Source organism: Rhinoraja longicauda, chromosome 2, assembly GCF_053455715.1.
Source record: "Rhinoraja longicauda isolate Sanriku21f chromosome 2, sRhiLon1.1, whole genome shotgun sequence".
Taxonomy (NCBI): domain Eukaryota; kingdom Metazoa; phylum Chordata; class Chondrichthyes; order Rajiformes; family Arhynchobatidae; genus Rhinoraja; species Rhinoraja longicauda.
Window position 1 is genome coordinate 1,615,152 of NC_135954.1, and position 16,426 is coordinate 1,631,577.

Here is a 16,426-nt window from a genome sequence, read left to right on the forward strand (position 1 = left end):
TGTAGGCCCGGACAGTGTAGGCCGGGCACTGTAGGTCCGGACAGTGTAGGTCCGGTGGCCCGAGCACCACCTAATGGAGGTTGCGTATCAACCCGCCTCACGGCCCGGGCGGCCGACATTGGTGGAGCGGGAGCACGTGGCCGCTGGCTGGGTGAATTCGCGTGGGGCGCGGGGCGGTGACGTCACCTTGTCCCGTATTTGGGAGTGACGTAGTTGGCAACCCCTAAAGGAGGGGGAGGTGACATTGTTGTTGCGATGATCTTTGTTGTTTGTGTGCCTGCAGGAGAAGAGGCTGGAGAAGCATTGTAGATCTGCGACCACGTGCAATGCCCTGTACGTCACCCTGCTGGCCAAGATGCTGACGTGGTGAGTGCCACTCTCACACACACGATATGCCGGCGCTGGAGACGGTCCACAGGAGGATCACCAGAACGATCCCAGGGATCAACGGGTTAACATATGATGAGCATTTGACGGCACTGGGCCTGTACTCATAGTAGAGTGATACAGTGTGGAAACAGGCCCATCGGCCCAACTCGCCCTCATCGGCCAACATGTCCCAGCTATACTAGTCCTACCTGCCTCCGCTTGGTCCATATCCCTCCAAACCTGTCCTATCCATGTACCTGTCCAACTGTTTCTTAAACAATGGGATAGTCCCAGCCTCAACTACCCTCGCTGGAGTTTAGAAGGATGGGGGGGACCTCTTTGAAACTTATTGAATAGTGAAAGTCTTAGATAGAGTGGATGTGGCGAGCATGTTTCCACTCGAGTCATAGATAGAGTCATAGAGTAAAACAGTGTGGTAACAGGCCCTTCGGCCCATCTTGCCCTCACCAGCCAACAATGTCCCACCTGCCTGCGCTTGGTCCATATCCATCCATACTTGTCCGGGCCTACAGTGTCTGGGCTTACACTGTCCAGGCCTACACTGTCCGGGTGTACAGTGTCTGGACCTACAGCGTCCGGGCGCACAGCCAGGAGCACGTGTCCGGTCCTACAGTGTCCGGGCCTACACTGTCCGGGCCTACACTGTCCGGGCCTACACTGTCCGGGCCTACACTGTCCGGGCCTACAGTGTCCGGGCCTACACTGTCCGGGCCTACAGTGTCCGGGCCTACACTGTCCGGGCCTACAGTGTCCGGGCCTACAGTGTCCGGGCCTACACTGTCCGGGCCTACAGTGTCCGGGCCGACATCATCAGGGCCCACAGCGCCCCCCGGGCCTAATACGGGACAAGGGCGGTCCCGTACGGGACAAACCAATTTAACCCAAAATACAGGATGTTCCGGCTAATACGGGACAGTTGGCAACCTTACCTATCACTGATGCACAGGAATTTATGTTTCATTTGATTAAAATGTACGACTAGCTCAGTGTATTAAAATGCCTAAATGCTAACGTGATGATCCTTGCCTTTGTTTAGTGTGAAAGGGCTTGGCGATGTGGACGGTATTCTCCAGCAGTGCTTTGAATGTCAGGACACTGTATCATTGTACAGGCTGGTGCTCCAGTCTGTACAGCACTCACTGCACAATGACGGGGACAGACAACTGATGCAGGAGGTGAGGACAAGTGTTGCCGTTCACTCACAGATATCAACGTACACTCGTCAGCCAAGACATGATGAGTTTACAGTTCAGTAACAACCTCACTGTATATTAGCACAATCAGACACGTACAGCAGTGAATGAGTAGTGGAGACAGTGAGACAGCACATGAGAAGCTTGGATGGAGTGGATGTGGAGAGGATGTTTCCGCTAGTGGGAGAGTCTAGGACCAGAGGGCACAGCCTCAGAATTAAAGGACGTTCCTTTAGGATGGAGATGAGGAGGAATTTCTTTAGTCAGAGGGTGGTGAATCTGTGGGATTCTTTGCCACAGATGGCTGTGGAGGCCAAGTCAGTGGAGATATTTAAGGCATCGGTAGATATTTAGGACCTAAACAGTCTTTCCAGGTGAGACAGAGGTTCACCTGCACCTCCTCCAACCTCATCTATTGTATCCGCTGTTCTAGATGTCAATTTCTCTACATCGGCGAGACCAAGCGCAGGCTTGGTGATCGTTTCGCTCAACACCTTCGCTCAGTCCGCCTTAACCAACCTGATCTCCCGGTGGCTCAGCACTTCAACTCCCCCTCCTACTCCCAATCTGACCTTTCTGTCCTGGGCCTCCTCCATTGTCAGAGTGAGGCCCAGCGCAAATTGGAGGAACAGCACCTCATATTTTGCTTGGGTAGTTTACACCCCAGCGGTATAAACATTGACTTCTCTAACTTCAGACAGTCCCTACTTCCCCTCTCTATCCCCTCCCCCTTCCCAATTCTCCCACCAGTCTTCCTGTCTCCGACTACATCCTATCTTTGTCCTGCCCCCTCCCCTGACATCAGTCTGAAGAAGTGTCTCGACCCGAAACGTCACCCATTCCTTCTCTCCAGAGATGCTGCCTGACCCGCTGAGTTACTCCAGCACTCTGTGAAACGTCACCTATCCATGTTATCCACAGATGCTGCCTGACCCGCTGAGTTACTCCAGCACTCTGTGTCTACCTTCGATTTAAACCAGCATCTGCAGTTTTCTTTCCCACACATAAGAGACTGTATATGGGCATGAAGGGTTTGGTGGGCTGTTGGCCAAATGCAGGCAAGGAGGACCAGCCCAGTACAATCGAGCCCTCCTCAGTGTACAGACACAGGATGAAGGGTATAACGTAGAAGTCGGCAATGATAGTCCTCCCTTCTCCGTGGATTGTCACCTTGTGGTGGTGGAGAAGCTCGTGTGGTCCTGAGACCCTGAGAGCGATGCCGTCTGGAGCTACACCCCTGGTAGGGTCACCCATGGGGGTAAGGTCGAGGGGGAGGGAGGTCCCTGACAAAGAGCGATCCAACCAAGACCTCAACGGTGGAACAGGCGGAGGGAGGGAGGATGATGGCGGCTGACTTTAGTGGAGCGTCACAACGGCTGGGAATGTGGATGGATGAAGGCTGCAGCAGAAAAGGGTCCCCGGTCGTCTTGGACTCCACGCCACTGGATCCTGACCCAGATCTGTCAAGGACCGTGTGGTGGCTGTCTGTGCACCAGTCTCCCCACGTTAAACAAAGTCACGCACAGGGGTCCCACCCTATGGAGAGGACAGTCACACTCGCCTCCAGTGACCACCGATGATGTTGAGTGTTGAGGAGCGGGTCTGGTTGGAGAGGAGACTGAGGTTGTACCTTGCGAATGCTTAAGGTCCGTCCTAGGAAGGATGTGCTTCGCACTGGTGTGTGGCAGTGAGTGTTGACATCTGTTTTTGCTGTTGGCAGGTGCTGTGCCTGATCTATGTGAGCCACAATGGCGTGAGTGAGGGTGAGCTGCTGCAGATATGCCCTGAGCTTCACTGGCCTGCCTTGTCCACACTTCTCCACAGCCTGCAGACCACGTGCGTGCTGACACAGAGCTGTGGCCTGCTCAACTTCCAGCACCTGCAGGTGGGTGACATCACCTGCTTTACATTGGCATTCAATATATGCCCACGTCTTCCAGAGATGCTGCCTGGCCTTCTGCCACTCCGGCACTTTGCATTCATAGAAACGTAGACAATAGGTGCAGGAGGAGGCCATTCGGCCCTTCAGGCCAGCACCGCCATTCAATGTGATACATAGATACACAGATACATAGGCAATAGGTGCAGGAGTAGGCCATTCGGCCCTTCGAGCCAGCACCGCCATTCAATGTGATACATAGATACACAGATAAATAGGCAATGGGTGCAGGAGTAGGCCATTCGGCCCTTCAAGCCAGCACTGCCATTCATTGTGATCGTGGCTGATCATCCATAATCAGTACCCCGTTCTTGCCTTCTCCCCATACTCCTTGATTCCGCTAGCCCTAAGAGCTCTATCTAACTCTCTTTTGAAAGTATCCAGTGAATCGGCCTCCACTGCCTTCTGAGGCAGAGAATTCCACAGATTCACAACTTTCTGGGTGAAAAAGTTTTTCCTCATCTCCGTTCTAAATGGCCTACCCCTTATTCTTAAACTGTTGCCCCTGGTTCTGGACTCCCCCAACATTGGGAACATGTTTCCTGCCTCTAGCGTGTCTAATCCCTTAATAATTTTATATGTTTCTATAAGATCCCCTCTCATCCTTCTAAATTCCAGCGAATACAAGTCCAGTCGCTCCAGTCTTTCAACATATGACAGTCCCAATCCTGTCTGCCAACCAATTTCTCTATCCATGTCAATACCCTAGCCCCAATACCATGTGCTCTAATTTTACCCACTAATCTCCTGTGTGGGACCTTGTCAAAGGCTTTCTGAAGGTCCAGATACACCACATCCACTGGCTCGCCCTGATAATTCAGAATCAGTACCCCGTTCCTGCTTTCTCCCCATATCCCTTGATTTCGTTAGCCAGAAGAGCTAAATCTAACTCTCTTGAAAACATCCTGTGAATTGGCCTCCACTGCCTTCTGTGGCTGAGAATTCCACAGATTCACAACTCTGGGTGAAAAAGTTTTTTCACAGAAGGCAGTGGAGGCCAATTCACTGGATGAATTTAAAAGAGAGTTAGATAGAGCTCTAGGGGCTAGTGGAATCAAGGGATCTGGGGAGAAGGCAGGCACGGGTTACTGATTGTGGATGATCAGCCATGATCACAGTGAATGGCGACGCTGGCTCGAAGGGCCGAATGGCCTCCTCCAGCACCTATTTTCTATGTTTCTATGTCGTATCTCCTCTGTTGTATCTGCCTTCGTCGTATCTCTGTCGTACCTCCTATATCGTACCTTCAATGCCACTATCATGTCTCGCCATGGTTGTTGACCATTTACGATCGTGTTGTTTGGTTGAAGGCTTTGGATGCAGTGCGGTTACAATACATGGAGAATAAAGGCCAGGATTCTGTTACAGTTTACAGAGAAAAACTCGTGCAGTATTTTTCGCATCAAATGAGGTATCTATGGTCCTGTTTTCTTTGTTAAACTTTATTCTGGTAACACAGGCCATTCATATAAATTTAGTTCATATCCATTTTAGTTCGACTCATTCTCCTGATCTCTGCACTTTGTCCCAAACACCTGCTGATCAAAAACACCTTCCCCTGTATCTACCTGTTACCTGCCACAGTTTGTTCTGCCTCTCCCCCCTACAGCTTTCTGCTCCCCCCCCCTAAAATCAGTCAGACCCGAAACGTCACCTATCCATGTTCTCCACAGATGCTGCCTGACCCGCTGAGTTACTCCAGCACTCTGTGAAACGTCACCTATCCATGTTCTCCACAGATGCTGCCTGACCCGCTGAGTTACTCCAGCACTCTGTGAAACGTCACCTATCCATGTTCTCCACAGATGCTGCCTGACCCGCTGAGTTACTCCAGCTTTTTGCTGCTCTCTAGTTGGTGAAAGGATGCCTTTTAGTTGCCTTTTAAATGTTGTTATATTACCTGCCGCAACCTCCTCAGGTATCTCGTTCCATTAGCGATAGATTGATACAGTGTAGAAACAGGCCCTTCGGCCCAACTCGCCCACACCGGCCAACATCTCCCAGCTTCACCAGTCCCACCTGCCTGCCCTTGGTCCATAACCCTCCAAACCTGTCCTATCCATGTACCTGTTCAACTGTTTCTTAAACGATGGGATAGTCCCGGCCTCAACTACCTCCTCTGGCAGCTTGTTCCATACACCCACCACCCTCTGTGTGAAAAGGTTACCTCTCAGTTTCCTATTAAATCTTTTCCCCTTCACCTTGAACCTATGCCCTCTGGTCCTCGATTCCCCAACTCTGGGCAAGAGACTCTGTGCATCTACCCGATCTATTCCTCTCATGATTTTGTACACCTCTATAAGATCTCCCCTCATCCTCCCGCGCTCCATGGAATAGAGACCCAGCCTACTCAACCTCTCCCTGTAGCTCACACCCTCTGGTCCTGGCAACATCCTCGTCAATCTTCTCTGAACCGTGACCGATGGTTCCAGCCTGTTCTGTGTTGGTTTGGTTTTGTTTGTGTGCCGTTTTTGTTTACCAAGTGGGTTTATTGCTGTTGGTGGGTGATTACCGCTGTGTTTGTTCTGCAGTCAGGGCAGGGTGACGTGGCGGGGAGTGGACGAGCTGCCCTGGCTGTTCCAGCAGCAGGGGGACAAGACCAAGCTGCACAGCTGTCTACTCAACCTCTTTGTGTCGCAGAACCTGTACAAGAGGTAGGCTGCTGGACTGCTCACCCCCCAGCCGTTACACACACCCGATACGGCTTTCACAGAGACACACGGGTGCCATCTCAACACAGAGTGCCGGAGTAACTCAGCGGCTCAGGCAGCATCTGTGGACAACATGGATAGGTGACGTTTCACAGAGTGCTGGAGTAACTCAGCGAGTCAGGCAGCATCTGTGGAGAACATGGATAGGTGACGTTTCACAGAGTGCTGGAGTAACTCAGCGGGTCAGGCAGCATCTGTGGACAACATGGATAGGTGACGTTTCACAGAGTGCTGGAGTAACTCAGGGGGTCAGGCAGCATCTGTGGAGAGAATGAATAGGTGACGTTTCAGGTCGAGACCCTTCTTCAGACTTGGGAGGGGGCGGGACAAAGATAGGATGTAGTCGGAGACAGGAAGACTAGTGCGAGAACTGAGAAGGGGGAGGGGATGGAGAGAGAGGGAAAGCAGGGACTATCTGAAGTTAGAGAAGTCAATGTTCATACCGCTGGGGTGTAAGCTGCCCAAGCGAAATATGAGGTGCTGTTCCTCCAATTTGCGCTGGGCCTCACTCTGACAATGGAGGAGGCCCAGGACAGAAAGGTCAGACTGGGAATGGGAGGGGGAGTTGAAATGCTGAGCCACCGGGAGATCAGGTAGGTTGAGACAGACTGAGCGGAGGTGTTCAGTGAAACGATCGCTGAGCCTGCGCTTGGTCTCGCCGATGTAGAGAAGTTGACACCTGGAACAGTGGATACAGTAGATACTATATCAATACTGAATGGCTCATACTCATAGAGTGATACAGTGTGGAAACAGGCCCTTCAGCCGAACATGCCCACATCAATCAATATGTCCCATCTACACTAGTCCCATTTTCCCGCGTTTCATAAGAGATACGAGTAGAATTAGGCCATTCGGCCCATTAAACCTACTCCTCCGTTCAATCACGGCTGATCTATCTCTCCCTCCTAACCCCATTCTCCTGCCTTCTCCCCATAACCCCTGGCACCGGTAGTAATCAAGAATCTATCTATCTCTGCCTTAAAAATATCCACTGACTTGGCCTCCACAGCCGTCTGTGGCAAAGAATCCCACAGATTCACCACCCTCTGACTAAAGAAATTTCTCCTCATCTCCTTCCTAAAGGAACGTCCTTTAATTCAGAGGCTGTGCCCTCTGGTCCTAGACTCTCCCACTACTGGAAACATCCTCTCCACAACCACAGCCTTTCATGGTGAAGTAGAATGGTGGAGTAGATTTGATGGGCCAAATGGCCTAATTCTGCTACTTTGACATGAACTTATGAAGATGGGACTGAGGGGCAACGTTCTGTGTTGGAGAAAAAGGTACAAAATGTGGGAGTAACTCAGTGGGACAGGCAACATCTCTAAAGAATAAGGATAGGTGACACTTTGGGTCGGGACCCTGGGCGGCACGGTGGCGCAGCGGTAGAGTTGCTGCCTTACAGCAAATGCAGCGCCGGAGACCCGGGTTCCATCCTGACTACGGGTGCTGTCTATATGGAGTTTGTACGTTCTCCCTGTGACCTGCGTGGGTTTTCTCCGAGATCTTCGGTTTCCTCCCACACTCCAAAGACGTACAGGTTTGTAGGTTAATTGGCTTGGTAAATGTAAAAATAAATTGTTCCCAGTGTGTGTAGGATAGTGTTAGTATGCAGGGATCGTTGGTCGGCGAGGACCCGGTGGGTCGAAGGGCCTGTTTCTGCGCTATATCTCTAAACTAACCTAAACTAAACTAAAACTAAAGGCTTCTTCAGTGCATGAGGATTAGAGGTAACGTTCTCCATACAGAGGGTGGTGGTTGTATGGAACGAGCTGCTGGAGGAGGTAGTTGAGGCAAGTAGGATGACAGCATTTAAAATGCATTTGGACAGGTACATGGATATTGGACATTGGCAAACCAATGTAACCACTATTAGAACAGTGCATGTCAGGGGAGATATGGGCCAATGTGGCCAGGTGGGACTTGTGTAGGTGGGGCTTCTTGGTTGGCCTGGGCTTTGTGTTGAAGGACTGATTTGAGTACAGGAGTAAAGAGGTCCTTCTGCAGTTGTACAGGGCCTTGGTGAGACCACATCTGGAGTATGTGCAGTTTTGGTCTCCTAATTTGAGGAAGGACGTCCTTACTATTGAGGCAGTGCAGTGTAGGTTCACCAGGTTAATCCCCGGGATGGCGGGACTGTCATATGAGGAAAGATTGGAAAGACTGGGCTTGTATTCACTGGAGTTTAGAAGGATGAGAGGGGATCTTATAGAGACGTATGAAATTATAAAAGGACTGGACAAGCTAGATGCAGGAAAAATGTTCCTAATGTTTGGGGAGTCCAGAACCAGAGGCCACAGTCTTAGAATGAAGGGGAGGTCATTTAAAACTGAGGTGAGAAAATACTTTTTCATCCAGATGGTTGTGAATGTGTGGAATTCTCTGCCACAGAGGGCAGTGGAGGCCAATTCACTGGATGAATTTAAAAGAGAGTTAGATAGAGCTCTAGGGGCTAGTGGAATCAAGGGATATGGGGAGAAGGCAGGCACGGGTTACTGATTGTGGACGATCAGCCATGATCACAATGAATGGTGGTGCTGGCTCGAAGGGCCAAATGGCCTCCTCTTGCACCTATTGTCGATGTTTCTATGGATATGGGCCAATGTGGTCAGGTGGGACTAATGTAGGTGGGGCACCTTGTGCGGTGTGGGACCTGCTTCCATGCTGTATGACTCCATGACGCATGTTAATGTGGTCACCTGGTAACGCGGTCACGGGGAGAACGTACAAACTCTGTGCAGACAGCCCCCGTAGTCAGGGTGGAACCCGGGTCTCTGGCGCCGTGAGGCAGCGGCTCTACTCCCCCTGGCGGTAGAGTTGCTGCCTCACAGAGCCGGAGACCCGAGTTCCATCCCATCCCTGGGCGCTGTCTGTGCGGAGTTTGTACGTTCTCTCCGTGACCACGTGGGTTCTCTCCGGGATCTCCAGTTTCCTCCCGCACTCCAAAGACGCAGGTGTGTGGGCTTTTGTAAATCGTCCCTAGTGTACAGGATGGTGCTGTAGTAGGGGGTGATCGCTGGTCAGCAGGGACTCTGTGGGCCGAAGGGCCGCTTTCAGCGCTGTTTCTCTAAAGTCTGTCGTCTAAAAGTCCCAAGACCCACACTTTAAGGTTCAGGGTTTCAAGAGCAGTTTATTGTCACATGTACCAGTTAAGGTGCAGTGACATTTGAGTTACCATACAGCCATACTAAGTGAAAGCAATAAGACACACAGCCACATAAAGTAACATTCAACATAAACATCAACCATAGCGGATTCCACATTCCTCACTGTGATGGAAGGTAATAAAGTTCAATCATCTTCCTCGTTGTTCTCCCGCGGTCGGGGCTGTTGAACCGTCCGCAGTGGCCGCTGCCGACTGTCCGAGGCCCTCGCGTCGGGGCGGTTGAAACTCCCGTGTAGGGGCGGTTGAAACTCTCTCCGCGCCACGGAGCTCCCGAGTCGGCCTCTTCTCACCAGAGACCGCGGGTTTCACGGCGTTAAAGTCCACAGGCCCTGCGGCTGGAGCTCTCCAAAGTCGATCCCCGGCAAAGGATCGCAAGCTCAGCGATGTTAAAGTCCCCGCCACGCCCGCGGCACGAAGCGCCGGGCCGGTCTCCAGGAAAGGCCGCCAACTCCTCGATGTTAGGCCGCAGTGGGGACGGAGATACGACACAGAGAAACATCACATCTCTGTCGAAGTGAGAGATTGAAATAAAGTTTCCCCCCTTACCCTGCACATAAAACAAACCTAGGAACACTAAAACATTCTCTTTAACACGTACTTAAAATAACAACAGGTTGGCGAGACAGCCAGTGCTGGTGGCGCCACCTTGTGTCCTTTCTAGCTTGGACCTTGGTTGGCAGGGATGGGCAGGGCTCAAGGGCCTGTATCATACACGTGTGTGTACACACTGAGCGCTTGTTTCCTTATTTATTATATGGTTTACAGAGGAAGGTGATTGAACTTTATTACCTTCCATCACAGTGACGAATGTGGAATAATATAATAATAATATTCATTTATTGTCATTGCAACGAGTACAACGAAATTAAAAAATAGCCAATCCTGACGGTGCGTACAAACATATATGCAATAAATGCAAAAACAAATAAATACATAAATACAATTAAATACAATTATATTAAGTACAAGATTTTTTAACGGTGTTGCCTAGTGCAAAGGTAGAGTTCAGTTCTCGTATGGCCCTGGGGTAAAAACTGTTCTTAAGTCTGTTTGTTCGGGATTTGATCGACCTGAAACGTCGACCAGAGGGCAGATGAACAAACAGACGGTGGCCGGGGTGGGATGGATCTTTTATTATTTTGCCTGCTCTACTGAGGCAGCGTAGTCTGAACAGGTGCTCCAGGGAGGGCAGTGAGCAGCCGATGATCTTCTGGGCCGTCGTGATGACCCTCTGAAGGGCCTTCCTGTCCTTTTCTGAGCAGCTGGCATACCATGTGGTTATACAGTATGCCAGCACACTCTCGATGGAGCAGCGATAGAAGGACAACATGAGCTTCTCCTGCAGGTTGGTTTTCCTGAGGATCCTCAGGAAGTGGAGTCTCTGCTGTGCCTTCTTTACTGTGGTGATGGTGTTGGTAGACCAGGTAAGATCCTCTGCGATGTGCGTACCCAGGAACCTGAAAGCTGGTACCCTTTCCACACAGACCCCATTGATGTAGAGTGGGTCGTAATCTCCACTGGTTTTTCTAAAGTCAATTATAAGTTCCTTTGTTTTGGAGGAGTTCAGGACCAGATTGTTCACTGAACACCATGCTGCCAGCCTTTGGATTTCATCCCTATAGGCTGTCTCATCTCCTTCTGAGATGAGTCCAACCACAGTCGTGTCATCCGCGAACTTGATGATGGTGTTGGTGGGATGGGTGGGGGCGCAGTCGTGAGTGTAGAGGGAGTAAAGGATGGGGCTCAACACACAGCCCTGTGGTGAGCCGGTGCTCAGTGTAATGGTGGAGGAGAGGTGAGGGCCTATTTTGACGGTCTGGGGGCGGTTGGTCAGGAAGTCCTTGATCCATTGGCAGATGGTTTGGGAAAATCCAAGGCTGTGGTGGATGTCTATGTTAAATTTTATTTGATGTGGCTGTGTGTCTTGCTCCTTTTTAGCTAGTACTCGACCAAGTGGACCCATTGGGCCCAAACCTCTCCTACATTGGTGCAGAACCCTCTCCTCCTCCTCCCTCCCCCTCCCATCTCCCCCTCCCCTCTCCTTTCCCTCCACCACTCCCTCCTCCCCCTCCCCCCATCCCCCCATCCCCTTCCTCCCTTCCCTCCTCCCTTCCCTCCTCCCCCTCCCTCCTTCCCCTCCTCCCCCCTCCACCCCCCTCAACCCCCCTTATCCTCCCTCCCCCCTCCCTCCCGAGGAGATAGATTTAAACTTTAAAATGTGAATAGCTTTAAACATATAACACCGATTTCAATGAAACTTGTTCCATTAGCACCAAAGGGACGACGGTGAGTAAGGTGGGACTACAATTGTCGCGCTATCGTGAACCGTTTTGGCTGTAGTTCAGGAACAAACAAACAAACAAACGAGAGTTTTAGTACATAGATGGCTGTAAGGCAACTCAAATTTCACTGTACCTTAATTGGTATACGTAACAATAAATTGATCTTGAATCTTAAACCTTGTGTACTATGTTTCCATCTTGTGTTGTGCTACAGCAAGGCAAAATGTCATGTTCTATCAGGGGCACGTGACAATAAAACACTCTTGATTCTTGACTCTCTGAAGTCTAAAGACGGGTGGCACGATGGCGCAGCGGTAGAGTTGCTGCCTTACAACTTAGCGTTGCTGCCTCACAGCGCCAGAGACCCAGGTTTGATCCCGACTACGGGTGCTGTCTGTACGGGGTTTGTACGTTCTCCCCGTGACCTGCGTGGGTTTTCACCGAGATCCTCGGTTTCCTCCCGCACTCCCAGGTTTGTAGGTTAATTAGCTTGGGTTTGTATACTTGGTATTGTAGCGACCATAGAGAATGGTCCAGGTCGTCGAACCCTCGGATTGGCCAGCGGGGTCACGTGGGAACGCGACCATGGGGATTGGTCCAGGGAACGACATCGCTGATTGGCCAGCGATGTCATGTGCGCGTTTGGCGCCCGATTTAGTCAGTTCGGCGAAGTCTTCAAGGAAGACAGTAAGTTTGTATTGGTTGTCCTGTACCTTGTTGTTTAACTCTGTATTCGTGTATTGCGGCTGCAATAAACTTCGTCTACAACCAACAAGTTTCGGACTCGCCATATTGGTGACCCCGACGTGATCTGGACGATCACCGACTGAGCAGGAACCCGACGCCTCGTTGACGATGACCGAGCAGGGCACACCGGAGTCAAGCGCGGCAGGCGTTCATCTTCCGTTATTTTGGACGTACGCACCGCAAGCTTGGTTTATCCACGTCGAGGCTCAATTCCATATAAAGAAGGTGTCGGACGAGTCCACGAAGTACTTCTACCTCGTCAGCGCTCTATCGCCGGACACAACCAAGCGCGTGATGCGGTTCATCGTAAATTCACCTGCGGAAGACAAGTACGAGGCCATGAAGAAGGTATTACTGCGAACCTTCGGGTTGAATAAGCATGGTGGTGCGGCAAAACTTCTGCACCTACCGGATCTTGGAGACCAACTGCCTTCCGTCCTCATGGCCGAAATGATGATGCTAGCCGGTGAGCATACGGATTGCCCGATGTTTGAACAGGCATTCCGCGAGAAACTTCCCGAGGATGTCCGACTGCTGCTTACGGATTGTTCTTTTAAGGACCCCGAAGCATATGCAGCGAAAGCGGACGCGCTCATAGCGGCAAAAAACAAGGCAAGTGGTTCAATCAACAAAGTCTCGACATCGGTGACCACGCCACAGCGACGGCAAGATGGCGCCACGTCTCCCGCCAATTCTCCGAAAGCCCGCCAAAAAGATCCGCACAAGCGCGGCTGGTGCTATTATCACCTACGATGGGGTAACGAATCCCGCAACTGTCGTTTGCCTTGTACCTTCGCGGGAAATGCCTCGGCCGATCGTACATAGGGGCAGTTACGATTGGCCAGAACCGGCGCCTCTATGTCCATGATCGATTCACGGACACAGAATTTTTGGTAGACACGGGAGCCATCGTCAGCATAGTGCCGCCGACCGACCTCGAAACCAGATCGGGTAAGACAGGTCCCACCCTCATCGCGGTTAATGGCAGCCCAATTCGCACTTTCGGTACACGGAAGATGTCCCTTGTGTTAGGCCTCCGCACGTACGAATGGCCATTCATCATAGCCGACGTCAAACAAGCGATCCTGGGCGCAGATTTTCTCTGGGCTTTTTCACTGGTTCCTGATGTCCGCGGTAACGACCTCCGACCCTCCGCCGAAGATGAGCACGTCGCTCCGACAATCGCCTCCTCGCCCAGCCCTACTGTCCAGGCCGTCGTCGCGGCCCCCGACTCGTATGCTGCGATTCTGGCAGAGTTCCCAGAGCTGCTCGTCCAACGTTTTGACGCACCTTCGCCTAAGCACGGTGTGGTCCATCACATCCGCACCGAAGGCCCTCCCGTTTTCGCTCAGGCCAGGAGACTACCGCCAGACAAACTGGTGGTGGCAAGGGCGGAGTTCAGGAAGATGGAGGAAATGGGAATTGTCCGTCAGTCTGATAGCCCGTGGGCCTCGCCGTTACACATGGTCTCCAAGGCATCTGGGGGGTGGAGGCCATGTGGCGATTATCGGCGTCTCAATGCTGTCACCACGGCTGATCGCTACCCCATACCGCACCTACAGGACTTTTCATCTGGGCTGGAAGGAGCGGTGGTGTTTTCCAAAATCGATTTGGTGCGAGGATACCATCAGATTCCGGTGCGACCGGAGGACATACAAAAAACGGCAACTATTACTCCGTTCGGGTTGTTTGAATGGTTGCGTATGCCTTTCGGTTTAAAGAACGCGGCACAGGCTTTCCAGCGACTGATGGACCGCGTGGGCCGGGGTTTACCCTTTTTGTTTATTTATTTAGACGACATCCTGGTAGCCAGCCCCTCAGTGCAGGAACACCAGGCCCATTTGCGGACCGTGTTCCAGCGGCTCCAAGACCACGGGCTCATTATCCAACCCTCCAAATGTCAATTCGGCCTTCCTGCTCTCGATTTTCTAGGGCACAGAATTACTCCTGCCGGCGCCGCCCCTTTGCCCGAGAAGGTGGAAGCTATCCGGGCTTTTCCCAGGCCCACCACAGTAAAAGGGCTGCAGGAGTTCGTAGGCATGGTTAATTTCTACCATAGATTCGTTCCGGCAGCGGCGCGAGTCCTGCGCCCGCTTTTCCAATGCCTTGCAGGGAATCCGGTAGAGTTGTTGTGGTCCCCGACCGCAGAGTCGGCTTTTACGGCAGCTAAGGCAGCCTTGGCAGACGCCACCATGTTGGTCCATCCGAGCCCCTCCGCCCCCACGGCCCTGACGGTTGACGCCTCTGACGTGGCGGTGGGTGGGGTTCTGGAGCAGCAGGTCGGTGGCCGTTGGCAGCCTTTAGCGTTTTTCAGCCGGCAACTAAATTCGGCCGAGCTGAAATATAGCGCATTTGACCGAGAGCTTCTAGCTCTCTATTTAGCTGTTCGTCATTTCAGGTACTTCCTCGAGGGCCGCCCATTCGTGGTATTTACGGACCACAAGCCATTAACATTTGCTTTTTTGAAATTGTCTGACCCATGGTCGGCCCGCCAGCAGCGGCACCTGACTGCTATCTCCGAATTTACCACAGATGTCCGTCATATCGCGGGTAAGCTTAATGCCGTTGCTGACGCCCTGTCTAGACCTGCTTTTCCCCCTATTTCGGCGGTGGACTGCGAAGTGGATCCCCAGGAGCTCGCGGAGGCACAGCTCCTAGCGGATACCGTTTCGGCTTACCAGTCCACCACTTCGGGATTGAAGTTGGCCCAGGTAGCTTGTGGGTCGGAGGGCACGAAAGTCTGGTGCGATGTTTCTCTTCCTCGTCCCAGGCCGGTAGTACCGCCCTCCCTTCAGCGCCGGGTTTTCGATGCCATTCATGGGCTGGCGCACCCGTCCATCCGCTCCACCTCTGCCTTGGTAGCAGCGAGGTTTGTCTGGCATGGCCTGCGGAAACAGGTAGCGGGGTGGGCACGTTCCTGCGTGCCCTGTCAGACCGCTAAAGTCCCGCGCCACGTCCAGCCCCCCGTACAGGATTTCGAGGTCCCGGCTTTTCGTTTTTTCCACATCCACGTAGATTTGGTCGGGCCTTTGCCTTCCTCCCGGGGCTACACCCACCTCCTCACGGTGGTGGATCGGTTCACTCGGTGGCCAGAGGCTTTCCCATTGTTTGATATCTCGTCAGCGTCTTGTGCTAGGACTTTGGCCCTTCATTGGGTAGCTCGTTTCGGGGTCCCGGCAGTTATTACAACTGACAGAGGGCCACAGTTCACTTCGTCCCTCTGGGCCGCGCTGGCGGAACTGTACGGGTCCAAGTTACAACCCACAACTGCATATCACCCCCAGGCAAATGGACTCGTAGAAAGGTTCCACCGCCAACTTAAGGCGTCCCTCAGTGCAAGGCTTGAAGGCCCGGACTGGGTAGACCAACTCCCTTGGGTTCTTTTGGGCATCCGGACTGCTCCTAAGCCAGATCTCGGTGCGTCGTCCGCAGAGCTAGTATATGGCTCGACACTTCGAGTACCCGGAGATCTGTTTCCGGACCCTTCAGCCCTGCTCCCTACAGTCCCATCAGCGTTAGCATCTCTCCGGGAACGGGTGGGCTCCCTGGCTCCAGTGCCGACTTCACGTCATGGTTGTCCCATGGTACATGAACCGTCTTCCCTGAAGGACTGTGAGTTTGTTTTTCTGCGTAAAGATGCCCATCGCGCCCCGTTGCAGAGGGTCTATCAAGGGCCGTTCCGGGTTTTACGTAAGGGAACGGCTACTTTCACCTTAGACATGGGCGGCAAGAGTGAACTCGTCTCGGTGTCCCGGCTCAAACCTGCCCATTTGGACCCGGATCAACCAGTCCTGGTCAAGTCAAGTCAAGTCAAGTCAAATTTATTTGTCACATACACATACTCGATGTGCAGTGAAATGAAAGTGGCAATGCCTGCGGGTTGTGCACAAAAATAATTACAGTTACAGCATATAAATAAAGTTAATAAGTTACTAAACATAGCACAAAAAGTGTCGACAAAAATTTAGTCTCTGGGGTTATCAAAGTTGACAGTC

At 52.1% G+C, this 16,426-nt stretch overlaps 1 protein-coding gene across 1 annotated transcript in view; it reads left to right on the top strand.

The window, feature by feature from the left end:
- The window catches only part of nphp3 (nephronophthisis 3), an 85,545-nt gene that overhangs the window by 45,781 nt on the left and 23,338 nt on the right, over nucleotides 1-16,426 (top strand). Inside the window, exons 15-19 of the mRNA XM_078426544.1 lie at nucleotides 284-366; nucleotides 1,427-1,565; nucleotides 3,304-3,468; nucleotides 4,833-4,933; nucleotides 6,054-6,176. Of these exons, the coding sequence (XP_078282670.1) occupies nucleotides 284-366; nucleotides 1,427-1,565; nucleotides 3,304-3,468; nucleotides 4,833-4,933; nucleotides 6,054-6,176 (611 nt within the window). The remainder of the gene's footprint in view (nucleotides 1-283; nucleotides 367-1,426; nucleotides 1,566-3,303; nucleotides 3,469-4,832; nucleotides 4,934-6,053; nucleotides 6,177-16,426) is intronic.